The sequence below is a fragment of the Chelon labrosus genome (assembly GCF_963514085.1).
Source record: "Chelon labrosus genome assembly, chromosome: 24".
Lineage (NCBI taxonomy): Eukaryota > Metazoa > Chordata > Actinopteri > Mugiliformes > Mugilidae > Chelon > Chelon labrosus.
The window spans coordinates 14,372,110-14,388,434 of NC_140357.1; the positions used below are offsets into that span (position 1 = coordinate 14,372,110).

At 46.7% G+C, this 16,325-nt stretch overlaps 2 protein-coding genes across 2 annotated transcripts in view; one reads left to right on the forward strand and one right to left on the reverse strand.

The window, feature by feature from the left end:
- The window catches only part of fmnl2b (formin-like 2b), a 13,768-nt gene extending 8,066 nt beyond the window's left edge, over nt 1-5,702 (forward strand). Inside the window, 17 exon segments of the mRNA XM_084574375.1 lie at nt 28-129; nt 297-517; nt 647-750; nt 847-1,032; nt 1,440-1,460; nt 1,667-1,791; nt 1,887-2,089; nt 2,463-2,697; nt 2,782-2,850; nt 2,979-3,059; nt 3,319-3,507; nt 3,511-3,525; nt 3,529-3,693; nt 3,912-4,013; nt 4,149-4,247; nt 4,461-4,581; nt 4,664-5,702. Coding sequence (XP_084430501.1) covers nt 28-129; nt 297-517; nt 647-750; nt 847-1,032; nt 1,440-1,460; nt 1,667-1,791; nt 1,887-2,089; nt 2,463-2,697; nt 2,782-2,850; nt 2,979-3,059; nt 3,319-3,507; nt 3,511-3,525; nt 3,529-3,693; nt 3,912-4,013; nt 4,149-4,247; nt 4,461-4,581; nt 4,664-4,752 — 2,127 coding nt within the window. The 3' untranslated portion in view covers nt 4,753-5,702.
- Nucleotides 5,703-9,565: 3,863 nt separating this feature from the next.
- rgn (regucalcin) lies at nt 9,566-16,209 on the reverse strand. Its single transcript, XM_084574073.1, has 8 exons — nt 15,773-16,209; nt 13,494-13,666; nt 13,218-13,400; nt 13,046-13,143; nt 12,841-12,955; nt 11,168-11,299; nt 10,695-10,849; nt 9,566-10,611 (listed from the first exon to the last, which is right to left on the reverse strand). Exons 2-8 carry the CDS (start codon nt 13,654-13,656, stop codon nt 10,564-10,566), a joined length of 894 nt encoding a protein of 297 aa, XP_084430199.1. The 5' UTR covers nt 13,657-13,666; nt 15,773-16,209; the 3' UTR covers nt 9,566-10,563.
- Between the last annotated feature and the right edge of the window lie 116 nt (nt 16,210-16,325).

Below are 16,325 nucleotides of genomic sequence, written 5' to 3' on the forward strand. Positions count from 1 at the left end.
ACCCGTCTCTCTCTCTCTCTCTCTCAGATGTCGGAGCGTCTCTTGGACGTGGAGAATGAGGCGATGCTGAAAATCGTGGAACTGGAGAAACAACTAATGCAAACCAACAAGGAGCTGGACCAACTCCGGGTCAGTGCTGTTACCATGGAAACAGGAACAACGTGTAGAAATAAGACATAATAATGAACGTGCAGTCCTGATGCTTTAAGACATTTCTGTACATGTTAACAGACGATTAAGAGTTTCCTGTTAGTCTGCTCCTTTAACACGTCAGCCATCTAACTCCACCCGTGCAGGAGGTGTGCGCCAGTGCTAACTCTCAAGTGCACACCTTGAGGAGGATGGTGCGCGAGAAGGACCAGACGATCCGGCGCCAGAGCCGTCTGGAGCGTCAGGCTCATGAGGCCCAGCAGGCCGGAGGACCTGGAGCTCCTCAACCCCAGAGAGGAGAGGGCGACGGAGGGACAGCCGACTGTGCCTCCCCCTCACCGCCGCCGTGCCCAAACCTGTCTCCCAGGTAAGATACGTCACCTGAACAGGTTGGGGTTAGAAACAAACTGCTGGTTTTTCAATGAAACAGGAAGTAGCAGCTCCATCAACTGCCACTTCCTGTTTCTGATCCTTTCATCACCAATGTTATTTGCAGCCCGGAGACCGTGGCCTATCACAGCATGGGACCAGGAATGGGTGGAGCTGCAGGCATGTTGGCTCCTCCACCTCCCCCTCCTCCCCCACCAATGCCGGGCACAGGTGAGTTTCCACCAATCACAGAGCTGGTTACATTTAACCTAGAGAGCGGTGCTACAGTACTGATTAACATCTTTCTTCTTCTTCTTGTCTCTCAAGTGTCCAATGGGCCTTACCCTGCACCTCCTCCCCCTGCTCCTCCTCCTCCCCCTCCTCCCCCCCCTCCCCCCTGTCGGACAAGTGAGCTCTCCTCCGTCCCTATGCCCCCCCCTCCTCCTCCTGTGGCCCCTCCTCTCCCAGGATCAGGGGGGTCACCTACAGTAATCTTCAACTCTGGACTTGCAGGTGAGACTTGGTTCATGAGAAAACGCTGCATTCAGGGACTGCACCATAAAGAAGAAAACTGTGTTTTAATAACCATGTACATTAGAAATCACACACCTGTGTCCATGTGATGGGCCATAAAATCAACATGAAGGTATGAAGATATAAACTAAAGTAGTCGGATGATGTCCTGATTGAACCAGCCTTCGTTCCTGTTCATGTGGACTCATCTGTTCTTCTTTCGTTTAGTCAGACTCTAAGAAACCTCTTTGTTAGTGTTAAAGGTTAAAGGTTAAGGTGTGTCTCTAACCTGACTGACAGGTTGAACCTTCCAACCAATCAGAGCCCAGAGTTCTTTGTTGTCATGGTGACTGTGAGATGGGGTCTGGCACTAACATGTTGTTTATTTTCTCCTGGTTTGCTGACAGAGGGTCCTCTCAAGTTATTCTGTATGTTTACTTCTTTCTTCTATTCAAACATCTTCCTCATCCTTCCATCTTCCTCCAACGCCTTCCTCTCATCCTCATCCTTCCATCTTCTTCCAAAATCTTCCTCTGCTCCTCATCCCTCCATCTTCCTCCTGAAACCAACCTTAGTCTGAGGATAAGACTTCTGTCCCTAACCTCACCTGTTTACCTGTCCGTCTCTCATGCAGCGGTGAAGATAAAGAAGCCGATCCAGACCAAGTTCAGGATGCCCGTGTTAAACTGGGTCGCTCTGAAGCCGAGTCAGATCAATGGGACTGTCTTCAATGACATCGACGATGAGTCCATCTTGCAGGTAAACACAGGGTAGGGAGCCTGTAAGAAAACAATCAGGGGGGGCAGATGTCCCTCACATCCTCCTCTGTGTCTCCGTCTGTCCCCGTCTCTCAGGACTTGGACGTGGAGGAGTTTGAGGAGCTTTTTAAGACGAAGGCTCAGGGTCCGGCCGTAGATCTGACTCTGTCCAGGCAGAAACTTCCTCAGAAAGCTCCGTCCAAAGTTTCTTTGCTGGAGGCCAACAGAGCCAAGAACCTGGCCATCACCCTGAGGAAGGCCGGCCAGGGGTCAGAGGTCATCTGCCGGGCCATTCACACGTAGGTCCAATTATACCTGTACCTGTACCTGAACCAGTTCTATTCAATTCAGTTCAAATTGTATTTATATAGCGTTAATAAGCAGCCTGAAGGCGACGGTGGCAGGAAAAACTCCTGCCAGCTCATATGGAGGGACCCATCTGCCTAAGGCCAGCCGGGTACAGACAGAAAAGAGAGACTGGTTCTAGAACCAGAACCATCTCTCGTAACATAGATCACACCCTAGCAGTACCAACACCAGCTTGAGTTCCTGTATAACAATGAGACTTTAAGTCAGGATGGTGTGTGACAGCTGATTCATTAATTCATGTGAATCAGATCTCAAGGGTTAGGGTAAAGTTGTCCTCGGACTCAGTCTGTCTCATATGTCCAGGTTTGACCTTCGGACGGTCCGGGTCGACTTTGTGGAGTGTCTCATGCGTTTCCTGCCAATGGAGGCGGAGGTGAAGTTGCTACGGCAATATGAGAGGGACAGGAAACCTCTGGAGGCTCTGAGTGACGAAGACCGATTCATGATGCAGTTCAGTCGTATCGAAAGACTCAGTCAGCGTATGACCATTATGACCTTCATGGGCAACTTTACTGACAATGTCCAGATGTTGACTCCGGTAAGACAGACTCCAGTAAGCCAGACAGGAGGACAGACAGGAGGACAGATGTGACCTGTCTCATTGTGTTGTGTTTCTCCTCAGCAACTCCACGCCATCATCGCTGCTTCAGTTTCTATTAAATCGTCTCAGAAGCTCAAAAAGATCCTGGAGGTCAGTTAGACGTCAAACAAACATGTCTGTTAAAGTCTGATGGACGTATGTGGACGTAGCGTCTGTGGAGACAACAGATGTCCACTGTTTATAAAGTGTGGGTGAGCTGATTGTTGTTGTCGTTGTAGATCATCTTGGCTCTGGGGAACTACATGAACAGCAGCAAGAGAGGAGCGGTGTACGGATTCAAACTACAGAGTCTCGACCTGGTAACACACACACACACACACACACACACACACACACACACACCCTGATGTATAAACACACACACACACACACACACTGACACATATACACAGTAAAACATGACCTTCACCCGATGTGTCGACCTGAAGACTTAGTGTTGAAGTAAGAGGTGTCTCAGGGTCAACACCTACTTCCTGTTTTTCTTCCTGATGAGGGTAACCTCTAACTGGTGTGTGCCTGTCCCTACCCATGTCCACATCCACACCCACGTCCACATAGCTCCTGGAGACAAAGTCGACTGATAGGAAGCAGACGTTGCTTCACTACATCGCTAACGTGGTGAGAGAGAAATATCCAGTCGTGTCTCCGTTCTATAACGAGCTTCACTATGTGGACAAGGCAGCTGCCGGTGAGTCCATCAGCCAATCACAACCCTGCACACACCTATACCCTGTCCCTGACTCACCTTGACATGTCCACCTGTGCTGAGCAGTGAGTCTGGAGAACGTCTTGTGTGACGTCAAGGAGCTACAACGTGGCATGGAGCTCACCTGGAGAGAGTTCAGCGTCTCCCACAACGCCACCCTGAAGGACTTCATCAGCAGGAACGAATCACGGCTCAGCAAGCTGCAGGAGGACGCACGCATCGCTCAGGTGAGACAGAGGGACAGACAGGTGAGATGCAGAGACAGACAGTTTAGACATAAGAGACACAGGTGAGACAGGGACATAGGTGAGACAAAGGGACAGACAGGTGAAGCAGAGACACAAGTGAGACATGGGCACAGACAGGTGAGAAACGGGGACATATAGGTGAGGTACAGAAACAGAGTGTCTCACCTGTCTTTGTGTGCGTGTTTTTTTGTGCAAAGGACGCCTTTGAAGACGTGGTCAAGTTTTTCGGAGAGAGCTCCAAGACGATGCCTCCGTCCGTCTTCTTCCCGATCTTTGTTCGTTTCATCAAAGCCTACAGGGTGAGTCAAGCTCCGTTCCTCCTCCTCCTGGGCGGGGCTGTGTGGCATAAAGCTCCTCCCCCATTTAATATACAACCAATCAGAAGTGACTGAGACATAACCACGTCCCTGTGTGTCTCTGTAAATGTTGATCAGCTGGCGGAGGAAGAGAATGAGCAGAGGCGGCGCCAGGAGCAGATGTTGTTGGAGAAGTTGGAGCAGGAGGAGCAGCAGCAGGAGGAGCAGGAGACCAAGGTGAGAGCTGCTCCGTTAAATTAACTATTAACGAGCATTAACGAGCTTAGACGAGTTGTAATTAGCTTTAACATGCTAAGATGAGATTAAGCTTTAATGAACTTTAGTTTTAACGAGTTTAAATGAATTTGATTATTGAGTTTAAGGAGTAATAACGAGCTTTAACGATATTAAACAAGCTTTAACGAGCACTGACTGGGTTCCTCGCTCCAGTCTCCCCACAGAGGGAAGCGGCAGCAGCAGGAGCTGATCACAGAGCTCAGACGACGACAAGGAAAAGACAGTCGCCATGTTTACGAAGGCAAAGACGGAGCAATAGAGGACATCATCACAGGTAAACCACAGGTCCTTGAACGCATCGCTCCACCTGTGTTTAAGCCGTCATGTGACCTCTTGATGCTTCTTCTCACCTGCAGCTCTGAAGACCGTCCCATTCACGGCTCGATCGGCCAAACGCAGCTCTCGGTTCTTCTGTGACCCCGCCCACTCCGACGAGCACTATTGACCACTCCCATTCCTTCACGGGACCAATCAGCACTTTGAACATCTCTGAACGATCAATGTGAACTGATGACAAACACTTTTGTATTTTTATCTTTACTGGTCAGTTTGAGCGGCGACCAGATGCCCAGACACCCCTGACTCCTGACCCTTGACCCCTGGACTTTGTTTTACTTCACTGTCTAATCTCTGGTAAAATCAAAATCCTCTGTTCTGACCTGGTTCTGTCTGATCAGAATAAAACTTAAAGTTCTGGAACAATCAGACCAGGCCGGTCCTTCAACGTGATGTCGTCTCCAAATAAACAGTAAAACTGTGAGAAAATCCAGACGGTGCTAAAGAACCTCCTGTTGGTGCCTGTTCATCTTGAAATGGTATCTCATGGAAGACCAGGTCAACAGGTTCAGAGCTGGTTCTGGGTCAGCAGAGGTTCTGGGTTCCTGGGTCCGTGTTTTGAACTGGATCTTGTACAGGGTTCTACTCCTTTCACTCCTTTGTCTTTTGCTGTGTTCTACTGTATGTACTCGCCTTACCAGAACCAGCTCCACTTCTCTTTACGTCATGAACCAGAAACAGTGTTAGCAGGGTTAGCAGGGTTAGCAGCATTAGCAGGCTCAGCGGGGCTTGTGGTCACATTCATCAAAACTAGTCCGAGGGGCATCCAGGGCCAAAGTCCACCTTTCTGCTGTAGTTAGCGGTTAGCCTATCGCTAGCACAAGAGCCACACCCGCAGACACCTGTGATCTTCAATATACAATGTACTTAACTCTGCCACCAAGATGGGGTGCTGCAGTACAACAGGAGGAGGAGACACAGCGTCTTAAAGAACTGTTTATGTTTTAGAAAACTAAAACGTGATGGACCAGTTGGTGAGGCTCTGAGGGAAACACACCTGGACATGCACCTGTAAGCACAAAGACATACCTGGACCTGGACACACCAGTAATGTCCTAGTTTTTCTGCCTGTGGAAAGTCTGAGCAGCCCTGCATCGATAGCTGCACTACCCCCCCCCCCCCCCAACACTCACACACACACACACACACACACACACACACACACACACACACACACACACGTCTCTAATTCCTATTTGAAGTCAAAACAAGACAAAAAAAAAATCAACAGCACAAAGTTTTCTATGTGTACAGATGTTTTCTAGAAAGCTGTGTAGTGACGCTCGTACTGTCTGTGTTTGTTGGTGGTAACTCTGCACTTGGTGTGTAAATAAAGCGCACCCCGTCTACATGTGGTGTGTAAATAAAACGCACCCCGTCTACCTGTGGTGTGTAAATAAAGCGCACCCCGTCTACCTGTGGTGTGTAAATAAAGCGCACCCCGTCTACATTTGGTGTGTAAATAAAGCTCACCCCGTCTACATTTGGTGTGTAAATAAAACGCACCCCGTCTACATTTGGTGTGTAAATAAAACGCACCCCGTCTACATTTGCTGTGTAAATAAAGCGCACCCCGTCTACCTGTGGTGTGTAAATAAAGCGCACCCCGTCTACATTTGGTGTGTAAATAAAACGCACCCCGTCTACCTGTGGTGTGTAAATAAAACGCACCCCGTCTACATGTGGTGTGTAAATAAAGCGCACCCCGTCTACATGTGGTGTGTAAATAAAACGCACCCCGTCTACATTTGCTGTGTAAATAAAGCGCACCCCGTCTACCTGTGGTGTGTAAATAAAACGCACCCCGTCTACATGTGGTGTGTAAATAAAGCGCACCCCGTCTACCTGTGGTGTGTAAATAAAACGCACCCCGTCTACCTGTGGTGTGTAAATAAAGCGCACCCCGTCTACATGTGGTGTGTAAATAAAGCGCACCCCGTCTACCTGTGGTGTGTAAATAAAGCGCACCCCGTCTACCTGTGGTGTGTAAATAAAACGCACCCCGTCGACCTGTGGTGTGTAAATAAAACGCACCCCGTCCACCTGTGGTGTGTAAATAAAACGCACCCCGTCCACCTGTGGTGTGTAAATAAAACGCACCCCGTCCACCTGTGGTGTGTAAATAAAGCGCACCCCGTCTACATGTGGTGTGTAAATAAAACGCACCCCGTCTACATGTGGTGTGTAAATAAAGCGCACCCCGTCTACATGTGGTGTGTAAATAAAGCGCACCCCGTCTACATGTGGTGTGTAAATAAAACGCACCCCGTCTACATGTGGTGTGTAAATAAAACGCACCCCGTCTACCTGTGGTGTGTAAATAAAGCGCACCCCGTCTACATTTGGTGTGTAAATAAAGCTCACCCCGTCTACATTTGGTGTGTAAATAAAGCGCACCCCGTCTACATTTGGTGTGTAAATAAAGCTCACCCCGTCTACATGTGGTGTGTAAATAAAACGCACCCCGTCTACATGTGGTGTGTAAATAAAGCGCACCCCGTCTACCTGTGGTATGTAAATAAAGCGCACCCCGTCTACATTTGGTGTGTAAATAAAACGCACCCCGTCTACCTGTGGTGTGTAAATAAAACGCACCCCGTCTACATGTGGTGTGTAAATAAAGCGCACCCCGTCTACATTTGGTGTGTAAATAAAACGCACCCCGTCTACCTGTGGTGTGTAAATAAAACGCACCCCGTCTACATGTGGTGTGTAAATAAAACGCACCCCGTCTACATGTGGTGTGTAAATAAAACGCACCCCGTCTACATGTGGTGTGTAAATAAAGCTCACCCCGTCTAAATTTGGTGTGTAAATAAAACGCACCCTGTCCACCTGTGGTGTGTAAATAAAACGCACCCCGTCTACATTTGGTGTGTAAATAAAACGCACCCCGTCTACATTTGGTGTGTAAATAAAACGCACCCCGTCTACATGTGGTGTGTAAATAAAACGCACCCCGTCTACATGTGGTGTGTAAATAAAGCGCACCCCGTCTACATTTGGTGTGTAAATAAAACGCACCCCGTCTACCTGTGGTGTGTAAATAAAACGCACCCCGTCTACCTGTGGTGTGTAAATAAAACGCACCCCGTCTACATGTGGTGTGTAAATAAAACGCACCCCGTCTACATGTGGTGTGTAAATAAAACGCACCCCGTCTACCTGTGGTGTGTAAATAAAACGCACCCCGTCTACCTGTGGTGTGTAAATAAAACGCACCCCGTCTACATGTGGTGTGTAAATAAAACGCACCCCGTCTACATGTGGTGTGTAAATAAAACGCACCCCGTCTACATGTGGTGTGTAAATAAAGCTCACCCCGTCTAAATTTGGTGTGTAAATAAAACGCACCCTGTCCACCTGTGGTGTGTAAATAAAACGCACCCCGTCTACATTTGGTGTGTAAATAAAACGCACCCCGTCTACATTTGGTGTGTAAATAAAACGCACCCCGTCTACATGTGGTGTGTAAATAAAACGCACCCCGTCCACCTGTGGTGTGTAAATAAAACGCACCCCGTCTTCCTGTGGTATGTAAATAAAGCGCACCCCGTCTACATTTGGTGTGTAAATAAAACGCACCCCGTCTACCTGTGGTGTGTAAATAAAACGCACCCCGTCTACATGTGGTGTGTAAATAAAGCGCACCCCGTCTACATTTGGTGTGTAAATAAAACGCACCCCGTCTACCTGTGGTGTGTAAATAAAACGCACCCCGTCTACATGTGGTGTGTAAATAAAACGCACCCCGTCTACATGTGGTGTGTAAATAAAACGCACCCCGTCTACATGTGGTGTGTAAATAAAGCGCACCCCGTCTACATTTGCTGTGTAAATAAAGCGCACCCCGTCTACATGTGGTGTGTAAATAAAACGCACCCCGTCTACATGTGGTGTGTAAATAAAGCTCACCCCGTCTAAATTTGGTGTGTAAATAAAACGCACCCTGTCCACCTGTGGTGTGTAAATAAAACGCACCCCGTCTACATTTGGTGTGTAAATAAAACGCACCCCGTCTACATGTGGTGTGTAAATAAAACGCACCCCGTCCACCTGTGGTGTGTAAATAAAACGTACCCCGTCTACCTGTGGTGTGTAAATAAAACGCACCCCGTCTACATTTGGTGTGTAAATAAAACGCACCCCGTCTACCTGTGGTGTGTAAATAAAGCGCACCCTGTCTACATGTGGTGTGTAAATAAAACGCACCCCGTCTACATGTGGTGTGTAAATAAAGCGCACCCTGTCTACATGTGGTGTGTAAATAAAGCGCACCCCGTCTACCTGTGGTGTGTAAATAAAGCGCACCCTGTCCACCTGTGGTGTGTAAATAAAGCGCACCCCGTCTACCTGTGGTGTGTAAATAAAGCGCACCCCGTCCACCTGTGGTGTGTAAATAAAGCGCACCCCGTCTACCTGTGGTGTGTAAATAAAGCGCACCCCGTCTACATGTGGTGTGTAAATAAAGCGCACCCCGTCTACATGTGGTGTGTAAATAAAACGCACCCCGTCTACCTGTGGTGTGTAAATAAAGCGCACCCCGTCTACATTTGGTGTGTAAATAAAGCGCACCCCGTCTACCTGTGGTGTGTAAATAAAGCGCACCCCGTCTACATTTGGTGTGTAAATAAAGCGCACCCCGTCTACCTGTGGTGTGTAAATAAAGCGCACCCCGTCTACATTTGGTGTGTAAATAAAGCGCACCCCGTCTACATTTGGTGTGTAAATAAAGCGCACCCCGTCTACCTGTGGTGTGTAAATAAAGCGCACCCCGTCTACCTGTGGTGTGTAAATAAAGCGCACCCCTTCTACATTTGGTGTGTAAATAAAGCGCACCCCGTCTACCTGTGACTGTGGTGTCTACCTGTGGTGTGTAAATAAAGCGCACCTCATACACACAAGTCCGTGGTCTCATCATGTTCAACTATAACCTCATATCATTTTATTTTTATTTTTATTTCCAACAATCACAAAGTTTCACTCTGATTGGCTGTTAAAGGCTGTGTGGTTTCTGATTGGCTGTTAAAGGCTGTGTGGTTTCTGATTGGCTGTTAAAGGCTGTGTGGTTTCTGATTGGCTGTTAAAGGCTGTGTGGTTTCTGATTGGCTGTTAAAGGCTGTCTAGTTTCTGATTGGCTGTTAAAGGCTGCGTGGTTTCTGATTGGCTGTTAAAGGCTGCGTGGTTTCTGATTGGCTGTTAAGGGCTGTCTGGTTTCTGATTGGCTGTTAAAGGCTGTCTGGTTTCTGATTGGTTGTTAAAGGCTGTGTGGTTTCTGATTGGCTGTTAAAGGCTGTCTGGTTTCTGATTGGTTGTTAAAGGCTGTGTGGTTTCTGATTGGCTGTTAAAGGCTGTGTGGTTTCTGATTGGCTGTTAAAGGCTGTCTGGTTTCTGATTGGCTGTTAAAGGCTGTCTAGTTTCTGATTGGTTGTTAAAGGCTGTCTAGTTTCTGATTGGCTGTTAAAGGCTGTGTGGTTTCTGATTGGCTGTTAAAGGCTGTCTGGTTTCTGATTGGCTGTTAAAGGCTGTCTGGTTTCTGATTGGTTGTTAAAGGCTGTCTGGTTTCTGATTGGTTGTTAAAGGCTGTGTGGTTTCTGATTGGCTGTTAAAGGCTGCGTGGTTTCTGATTGGCTGTTAAAGGCTGTCTGGTTTCTGATTGGCTGTTAAAGGCTGTCTGGTTTCTGATTGGCTGTTAAAGGCTGTCTGGTTTCTGATTGGCTGTTAAAGGCTGTCTGGTTTCTGATTGGCTGTTAAAGGCTGTCTGGTTTCTGATTGGCTGTTAAAGGCTGTCTGGTTCCTAGATCCACTTCACCAATGATTGACAGGTGAAGTCCTCATTAATCTGACTCTTCCTGCCGGTGAGCTGTTCTGTGATTGGTTGTTTGACTTCTGTACAGCTCGAGTCTCCGCCTCCTGAAGATCAACCAAACGAGTGTGAAGGTCGACCTTTGACCCCAAGTCCTGTCACCTGGACATGTGCAGACAGACAACAGAAAGGCCGTCACCGTGGAAGGGTCAGTGAACACAGCAGGTAAACAGAGCTGGACTCACCTTGAAGGTGTCTCCAGCCAGCGGCTGCTGTCCGCTCTCTGATTGGCTGAGACCTAGACTGGCCGAGGTCACAAAGAGGTCAGAGTAGTCTGGACCACCAAAACAACAGGAGGTGGTCTTCGTCACCGGTAGAGAGACTGTCTGCAGCCGCACACCTGAGAGAACAGAGCAGGTAGTCTTCATCATCTTCATCTTCATCATCTTCATCATTATCACAAGGTGCCTAGAACCGTATGACCTGGGACTGGTCCTGAGAAACTAGAACCAGTCCGACCTCCACAAATATAAAACCAGTGACTCGCTGCAGAACGGTGACCTGTGTCTCTGGAATGAAAAGCTCAGTTTGAATTTGAACCAAGATTTCCAGTTTTACATTGAACATTTTTAATCGAGTTTACCTTCGTCTGAGGATAAAGGGTCAGGGGTTAGGTCAGGGATCAGAGGTCAAAGGTCAGGGTAACCCTACAACTGACCTGTAGCAGGATCAATGTTGATGACTCGTCCTCCATCGTAACAGGCGACCCAGAGACGTCCTGCAGCATCAAGTGTCATCCCGTCAGGAAGCCCCTCCCCATCCTCCAGATGGTACACCACACGACGGTTACCTTGGCAACACACACACACACACACACACACATATATATATATATACAGCTCTGTAAAAAATGAAGAGACCACTCCCACAAATGTTTCTTCAGTCAGCATCTCCACATCTGTGGCAGCCAGTCCGTTCCAGTGTTTGTTCGGTTCCAACACAAGTCTCCTCATTCTACTGACTGAGACACTGATCAGCTGATCACCTGAACCAAATCTTATTTTATGAGGAAGATTATAAAAAACCACTGCTGTGATGAAAGATTGAGATTATCCCACCAATAATGATTTCTAAACTCTTCCTAAGTTAGAATATTAGTGTTGTTTAAGAAATGTTTTCTTTGCATTATTCGAGGTTTGAAAACACTGCATCTTGTTATTTTGACCAGTCGTCATTTTCTGCCAATAAATTATCTAAATGGCAATATTTTAATTTCAGATTTGAGAGAAATGTTGTCAGCACTTTATAGAATGAAACAAAAATGTTCATTTTAATAAATACACAGCAAAACCAGCAAAACTGATCATTTTGCAGTGGTCTCTTATTTTTTTCCAGAGCTGTATGTATGTGTACATATATATATGTACACAAATATACAAGTATATATACACACACATACATGTAGAGAAACACTACTCCGAGTCACTGAGGTGTTTTCTTTAGACTGATTTTAATGAAACTTGACACTAACGTTCACTAACTCTGTTCATTTGGAGTTCAGGAGTTAAAGTTGTTTAATAAGTAGCTCCAATTCAAACAAGAACTCTGGATTCTTTCCCAGTCTGACGTTTATATTTGGATCTGTGATCTGTTGTGAACCGAAATGTGTTTAAAAGGGGTCAACAGATCCATCAGAGAGACATCAGGGACATTAGGGACATTAGGACACGTCAACTGTTTGCTTAATTCTGAGCTAAGAGACGTCCACAGAGGACAACAGAGGAAGATGATCTCAGTGAGGAAGACTAAAGAACGTCTAAAGATTCATATCGGACTAAAGAATGTCTAAAGATCCAGATCGGACTAAAGAACGTCTAAAGATCCAGATCGGACTAAAGAACGTCTAAAGTTCCAGATCGGACTAAAGAACGTCTAAAGTTCCAGATCGGACTAAAGAACGTCTAAAGATCCAGATAGGACTAAAGAATGTCTAAAGTTCCAGATCGGACTAAAGAACGTCTAAAGATCCAGATAGGACTGAAGAACGTCTAAAGATCCAGATTCGACTAAAGAACGTCTAAAGATCCAGATCAGACTAAAGAACGTCTAAAGATCCAGATAGGACTGAAGAACGTCTAAAGATCCAGATAGGACTGAAGAACGTCTAAAGATCCAGATCAGACTAAAGAACGTCTAAAGATCCAGATAGGACTGAAGAACGTCTAAAGATCCAGATCGGACGACAGAACGTCTAAAGATCAGGATCTGAACCAGTAAGATATGAGGGAAAAGGTCTGGAGACGACTCCTGATCTGAAGAACTCAACATCACCAACAGAACCCAGTAGAACACAGTGAGCTCATGATGATTCAGAGACACAGGAACAGTTACCCAGATGTCCAGTGTTTATGTTGTAGTCGAAGGCGTCAACAGTGCGAGTCAAACTGTCAATGTAGAAAAATGTCTTCTGATCCAGAGACCAGTCCATCCCGTTAGATATGTCCACCTGGAGGAGACAGATGTTCTCCGATTGGTTTACATGTTGATGAGGTAAGCTATGTGAGAGTGAGACAGGTCGGGGAGGGGGGGCGGTTACCTGGCTCAGGTGCTTGGTCACAGTGAGGTCAGAGGTCACAGAGAACAGGGCTCCTGGTTTTTCCACCTGCACCGGTCGCCCCTCTTTCCCCATTGTACCTGCGACACATCACAATGTTACTATGGCAACCAGGTAACCAGGTGGACAATGACAATCTTAAGGACAGGCCAACCTGCCAGCAGGCGCCCAGCTGGGTCAACCTTCCCGTCGTTCAGTCGGTTGTGTGGTTTGTCTTCATCTAACTCCACCAGTGATGTCATCATCTGTGTCGACCAATCAACAGCCACAATGCTCCGACCGACGCCTGCCACGTAACCACCTGACCTACGAGGAACCGCAAAGCCCACCGTGTCTCCTGCAGTGAGACAGGGGAGAGACAGACAGATGAGAGACTAAACAACGAGACAGGTGAGACAGAGGGATAAGGGTGAGAAGCTGATTGGCCGACCTGTCTCCACAGACTGGATCTGATTGGTCGTTGGACTCCAGCGGTGGATTTTCTTCCCGGCGATGTCGACAAAAAGCAGCGTCTGCTCTGACTCCTCCCACACTGGCCCTTCACCAAGGAGAGCGTTCGCCTTCACCACACATTCCACCTTAACTGATGACATCACCACCTGTCTGTGAGGACCAATCAGTGAACGGGACTGTGAGCATGTTATGTTAATACGATGACTATGATATGATTATCTTCAGCATCTGTGTCTGGAGCTGTTTTATATTTAGACACTTTTTCTACATATTAATTTATTAACGGTGAACCTGAACTTTTGTTGGATGCTCAATACAATGACAATAAATAATCTTGAATCTTGAGAATTTTCTACATTTCTTCATAAAATGACTTAAAACATCCTGAAAGTAGAAAAAGACTAAGAAGCATCAAATGTGAGACTAAAATGAGCCAATATTACATATCAGAGAGGAGCTCCTCTAGGATTAAACCAGAGTCCATGTGTTCAGAAGTGTCTCCATCAATGTAATGAGACTCAGGTGTGGTTCAGGTCCTGGTTTAGGATTTGTCTCAGTCTGATCTTCACAACACATGTTTGTGAACAAAGGAGCTTTCTGAGGAGCTCAGAGAAAGAGTTGTTGTTGCTCATCAGGCTGGAAAAGGTTCCAGAACCATCTCTAAAGAGTTTGGAACCCACAAATAATCCACAGTCAGACAGATTGAAGACGACTGTTCCCCTCCACAGGAGTGGTCCACCAACAAAGATCACTCCATAATAGTCTGAGAGGTCCCAAAGGAACCCAGGGGAACTTCTAAGCAGCTAAAGGCCTCTCTGTCATTGGCTGATGTTAATGTTGATGAATCCACTGAACAACCATGGTGTGATGGACAAAGACACTGCTCTCCAAGAAGAACATTGGGACAATGTTGAGTGGACAGATGAGACCAAAGTAGAATAGTTTGGTTTAAATGAGATGAACCAACACTGCATCATTCCAGCATCAGAACCTCATCCCTCCATCAAACATGGGGGTGCTAATGTCCTGGTTTGGGCCTGTCCTGCTGCTGATCAGCTGTTACTACAAACATTTAGTTGATGTTATAGCTGAAAACAGGGGTTCACTTAGTTTTGCTCCTCACTGATATGTAATATTGGCTTATTTTATAATATTTGTGTTCTCTTTCTTCTCTACTTTCTCCGGAAACTGTGAAGAGCACAAGTCCCGCCCTCCATCATGTGTCCATGGGGCACCGCTGAGTGTCCTAACTGGCTGCTTCCCTGTGTGGTCCGGTGGCTGCACCGCCTCCTGCCTCCACCAGACTGTTGAACAGCTTCGTCCACCAGGCCGCCAGGGTACTGAACTCTGCACCCCCCCCCCCCCCCCCCCCCCCCTTCAATGCTCTCTGCCCCCTGGACTATAACCCACCCATCACACTGGGACTCTACCTAACCTGCCTTAGACCCATAAAAACACTAAAGGACTCTAACCTGACAGTAATCTGCACCTTTGCACATTTACTGAGTAAATCTAAGCTGTAACTATACATTGTTCTGTTGCACCTAGACTGATTCCTATTTATTTACTATATATATATATATACGTATATATATATATATATATGCAGAATGTTTACTTTGTGACTGTTTCACATTTCATCTCTTTAGGTTTTTTGTTCTTGTGACAGCTGTGCGTCGTCAACGTATTGAGACACTGACAATAAACACATCTTGAATATTTGGATAGTTTCAAGACTTGGAGACGTTTTGAGTTGTTTTTATGAATAAAAGCACAAACACTGTGACGCCATATATACAGAGCACTGTGACGTCACAGCCGTTTATTTCTTAATGAACCGGAGCCGTTAGAGTTTAAACCGACGCTGAGTCTGCTGTCCTGCTCAGACTCCTGTAACATTTAGTCAGTTTGTAACAGCTGACACAGACGTTTCTACTGGCTACTGCGCATGCACACGAACACGTTCTCTGTTGTTCTGCAGTTCGTTTCATAACTCAACGTCAACGTCTTCTGGCGCGTTCATGAACGCCGATGTAAAGACAAAATTATTTGGAGTTATCTCCACTTCCGTTGCACAACATCGACCACAAGAAACTCCCGAAACAAAGACGCACACTCTTAAATTAACGCATTTGTGAATGGAGTCTGGTTTTGAAGCACCAGCTCAGTCTTTACACCTTTGGACTTCGCTCAGTGAAAGCTCGTGTAACCGTGAACACAATGTCTCGATAAAAATGAAACTGACCAACAACTTACCTCTGATACTCACGCTGCCTTTTCAAACGAGTCTCTTCCACAGACAGTGGAAAGACGGACGGTGGAGCTGCTCCTCTAAAGTGAAGCCAAAGCAAACACAGCTCCCCCGATCATAAGCCCCGCCCCCTCCATGTTAGTGGGCGGGACTTGGACCAAACTAAAACACTAAAATACAGGTCGGATAACTTTTTTACATGGCTGGTGTCTGTCATTACATGTTGATGAATGTTCAAGTGTTCAGTTTCAGGAAAATAGCGTCAGTGTGACCAACGCCAGGACATGGGGACACCATGTCCATATTTATACAGTCTATGGCGTCTTCAGACAGCTCCGCCCCTAACGGCGGCCGCCCTGTAAGTGTGGCGTGAGCAGTGAATGGATGTGGACGTGGGACCAACAATAAAGTTTTTATTGAACCAGAACCAGAACTGATCTCAGTCAGCAACACTGTTCAGTCACGTGACCAAAACTTTATGCTTGTCATGTGATAATCCGTCTCCATGGTAACGGCTTCTATTCAGGAAGTAGAAGACTAATATAGGACTGTCACAAT

Bases quoted from the DNA above. Each gene is read 5' to 3' on its own strand.
- rgn (XM_084574073.1), bottom strand. From the start codon at position 13,656: ATGTCATCAGTTAAGGTGGAATGTGTGGTGAAGGCGAACGCTCTCCTT. The intron at 11,300-12,840 runs GTAACTGTTCCT...TGTGTTGCCAAG, and splicing joins CATAAACACTGGACATCTGG to GTAACCGTCGTGTGGTGTAC. The intron at 10,850-11,167 runs GTCAGTTGTAGG...CTGTTCTCTCAG, and splicing joins CAACATTGATCCTGCTACAG to GTGTGCGGCTGCAGACAGTC.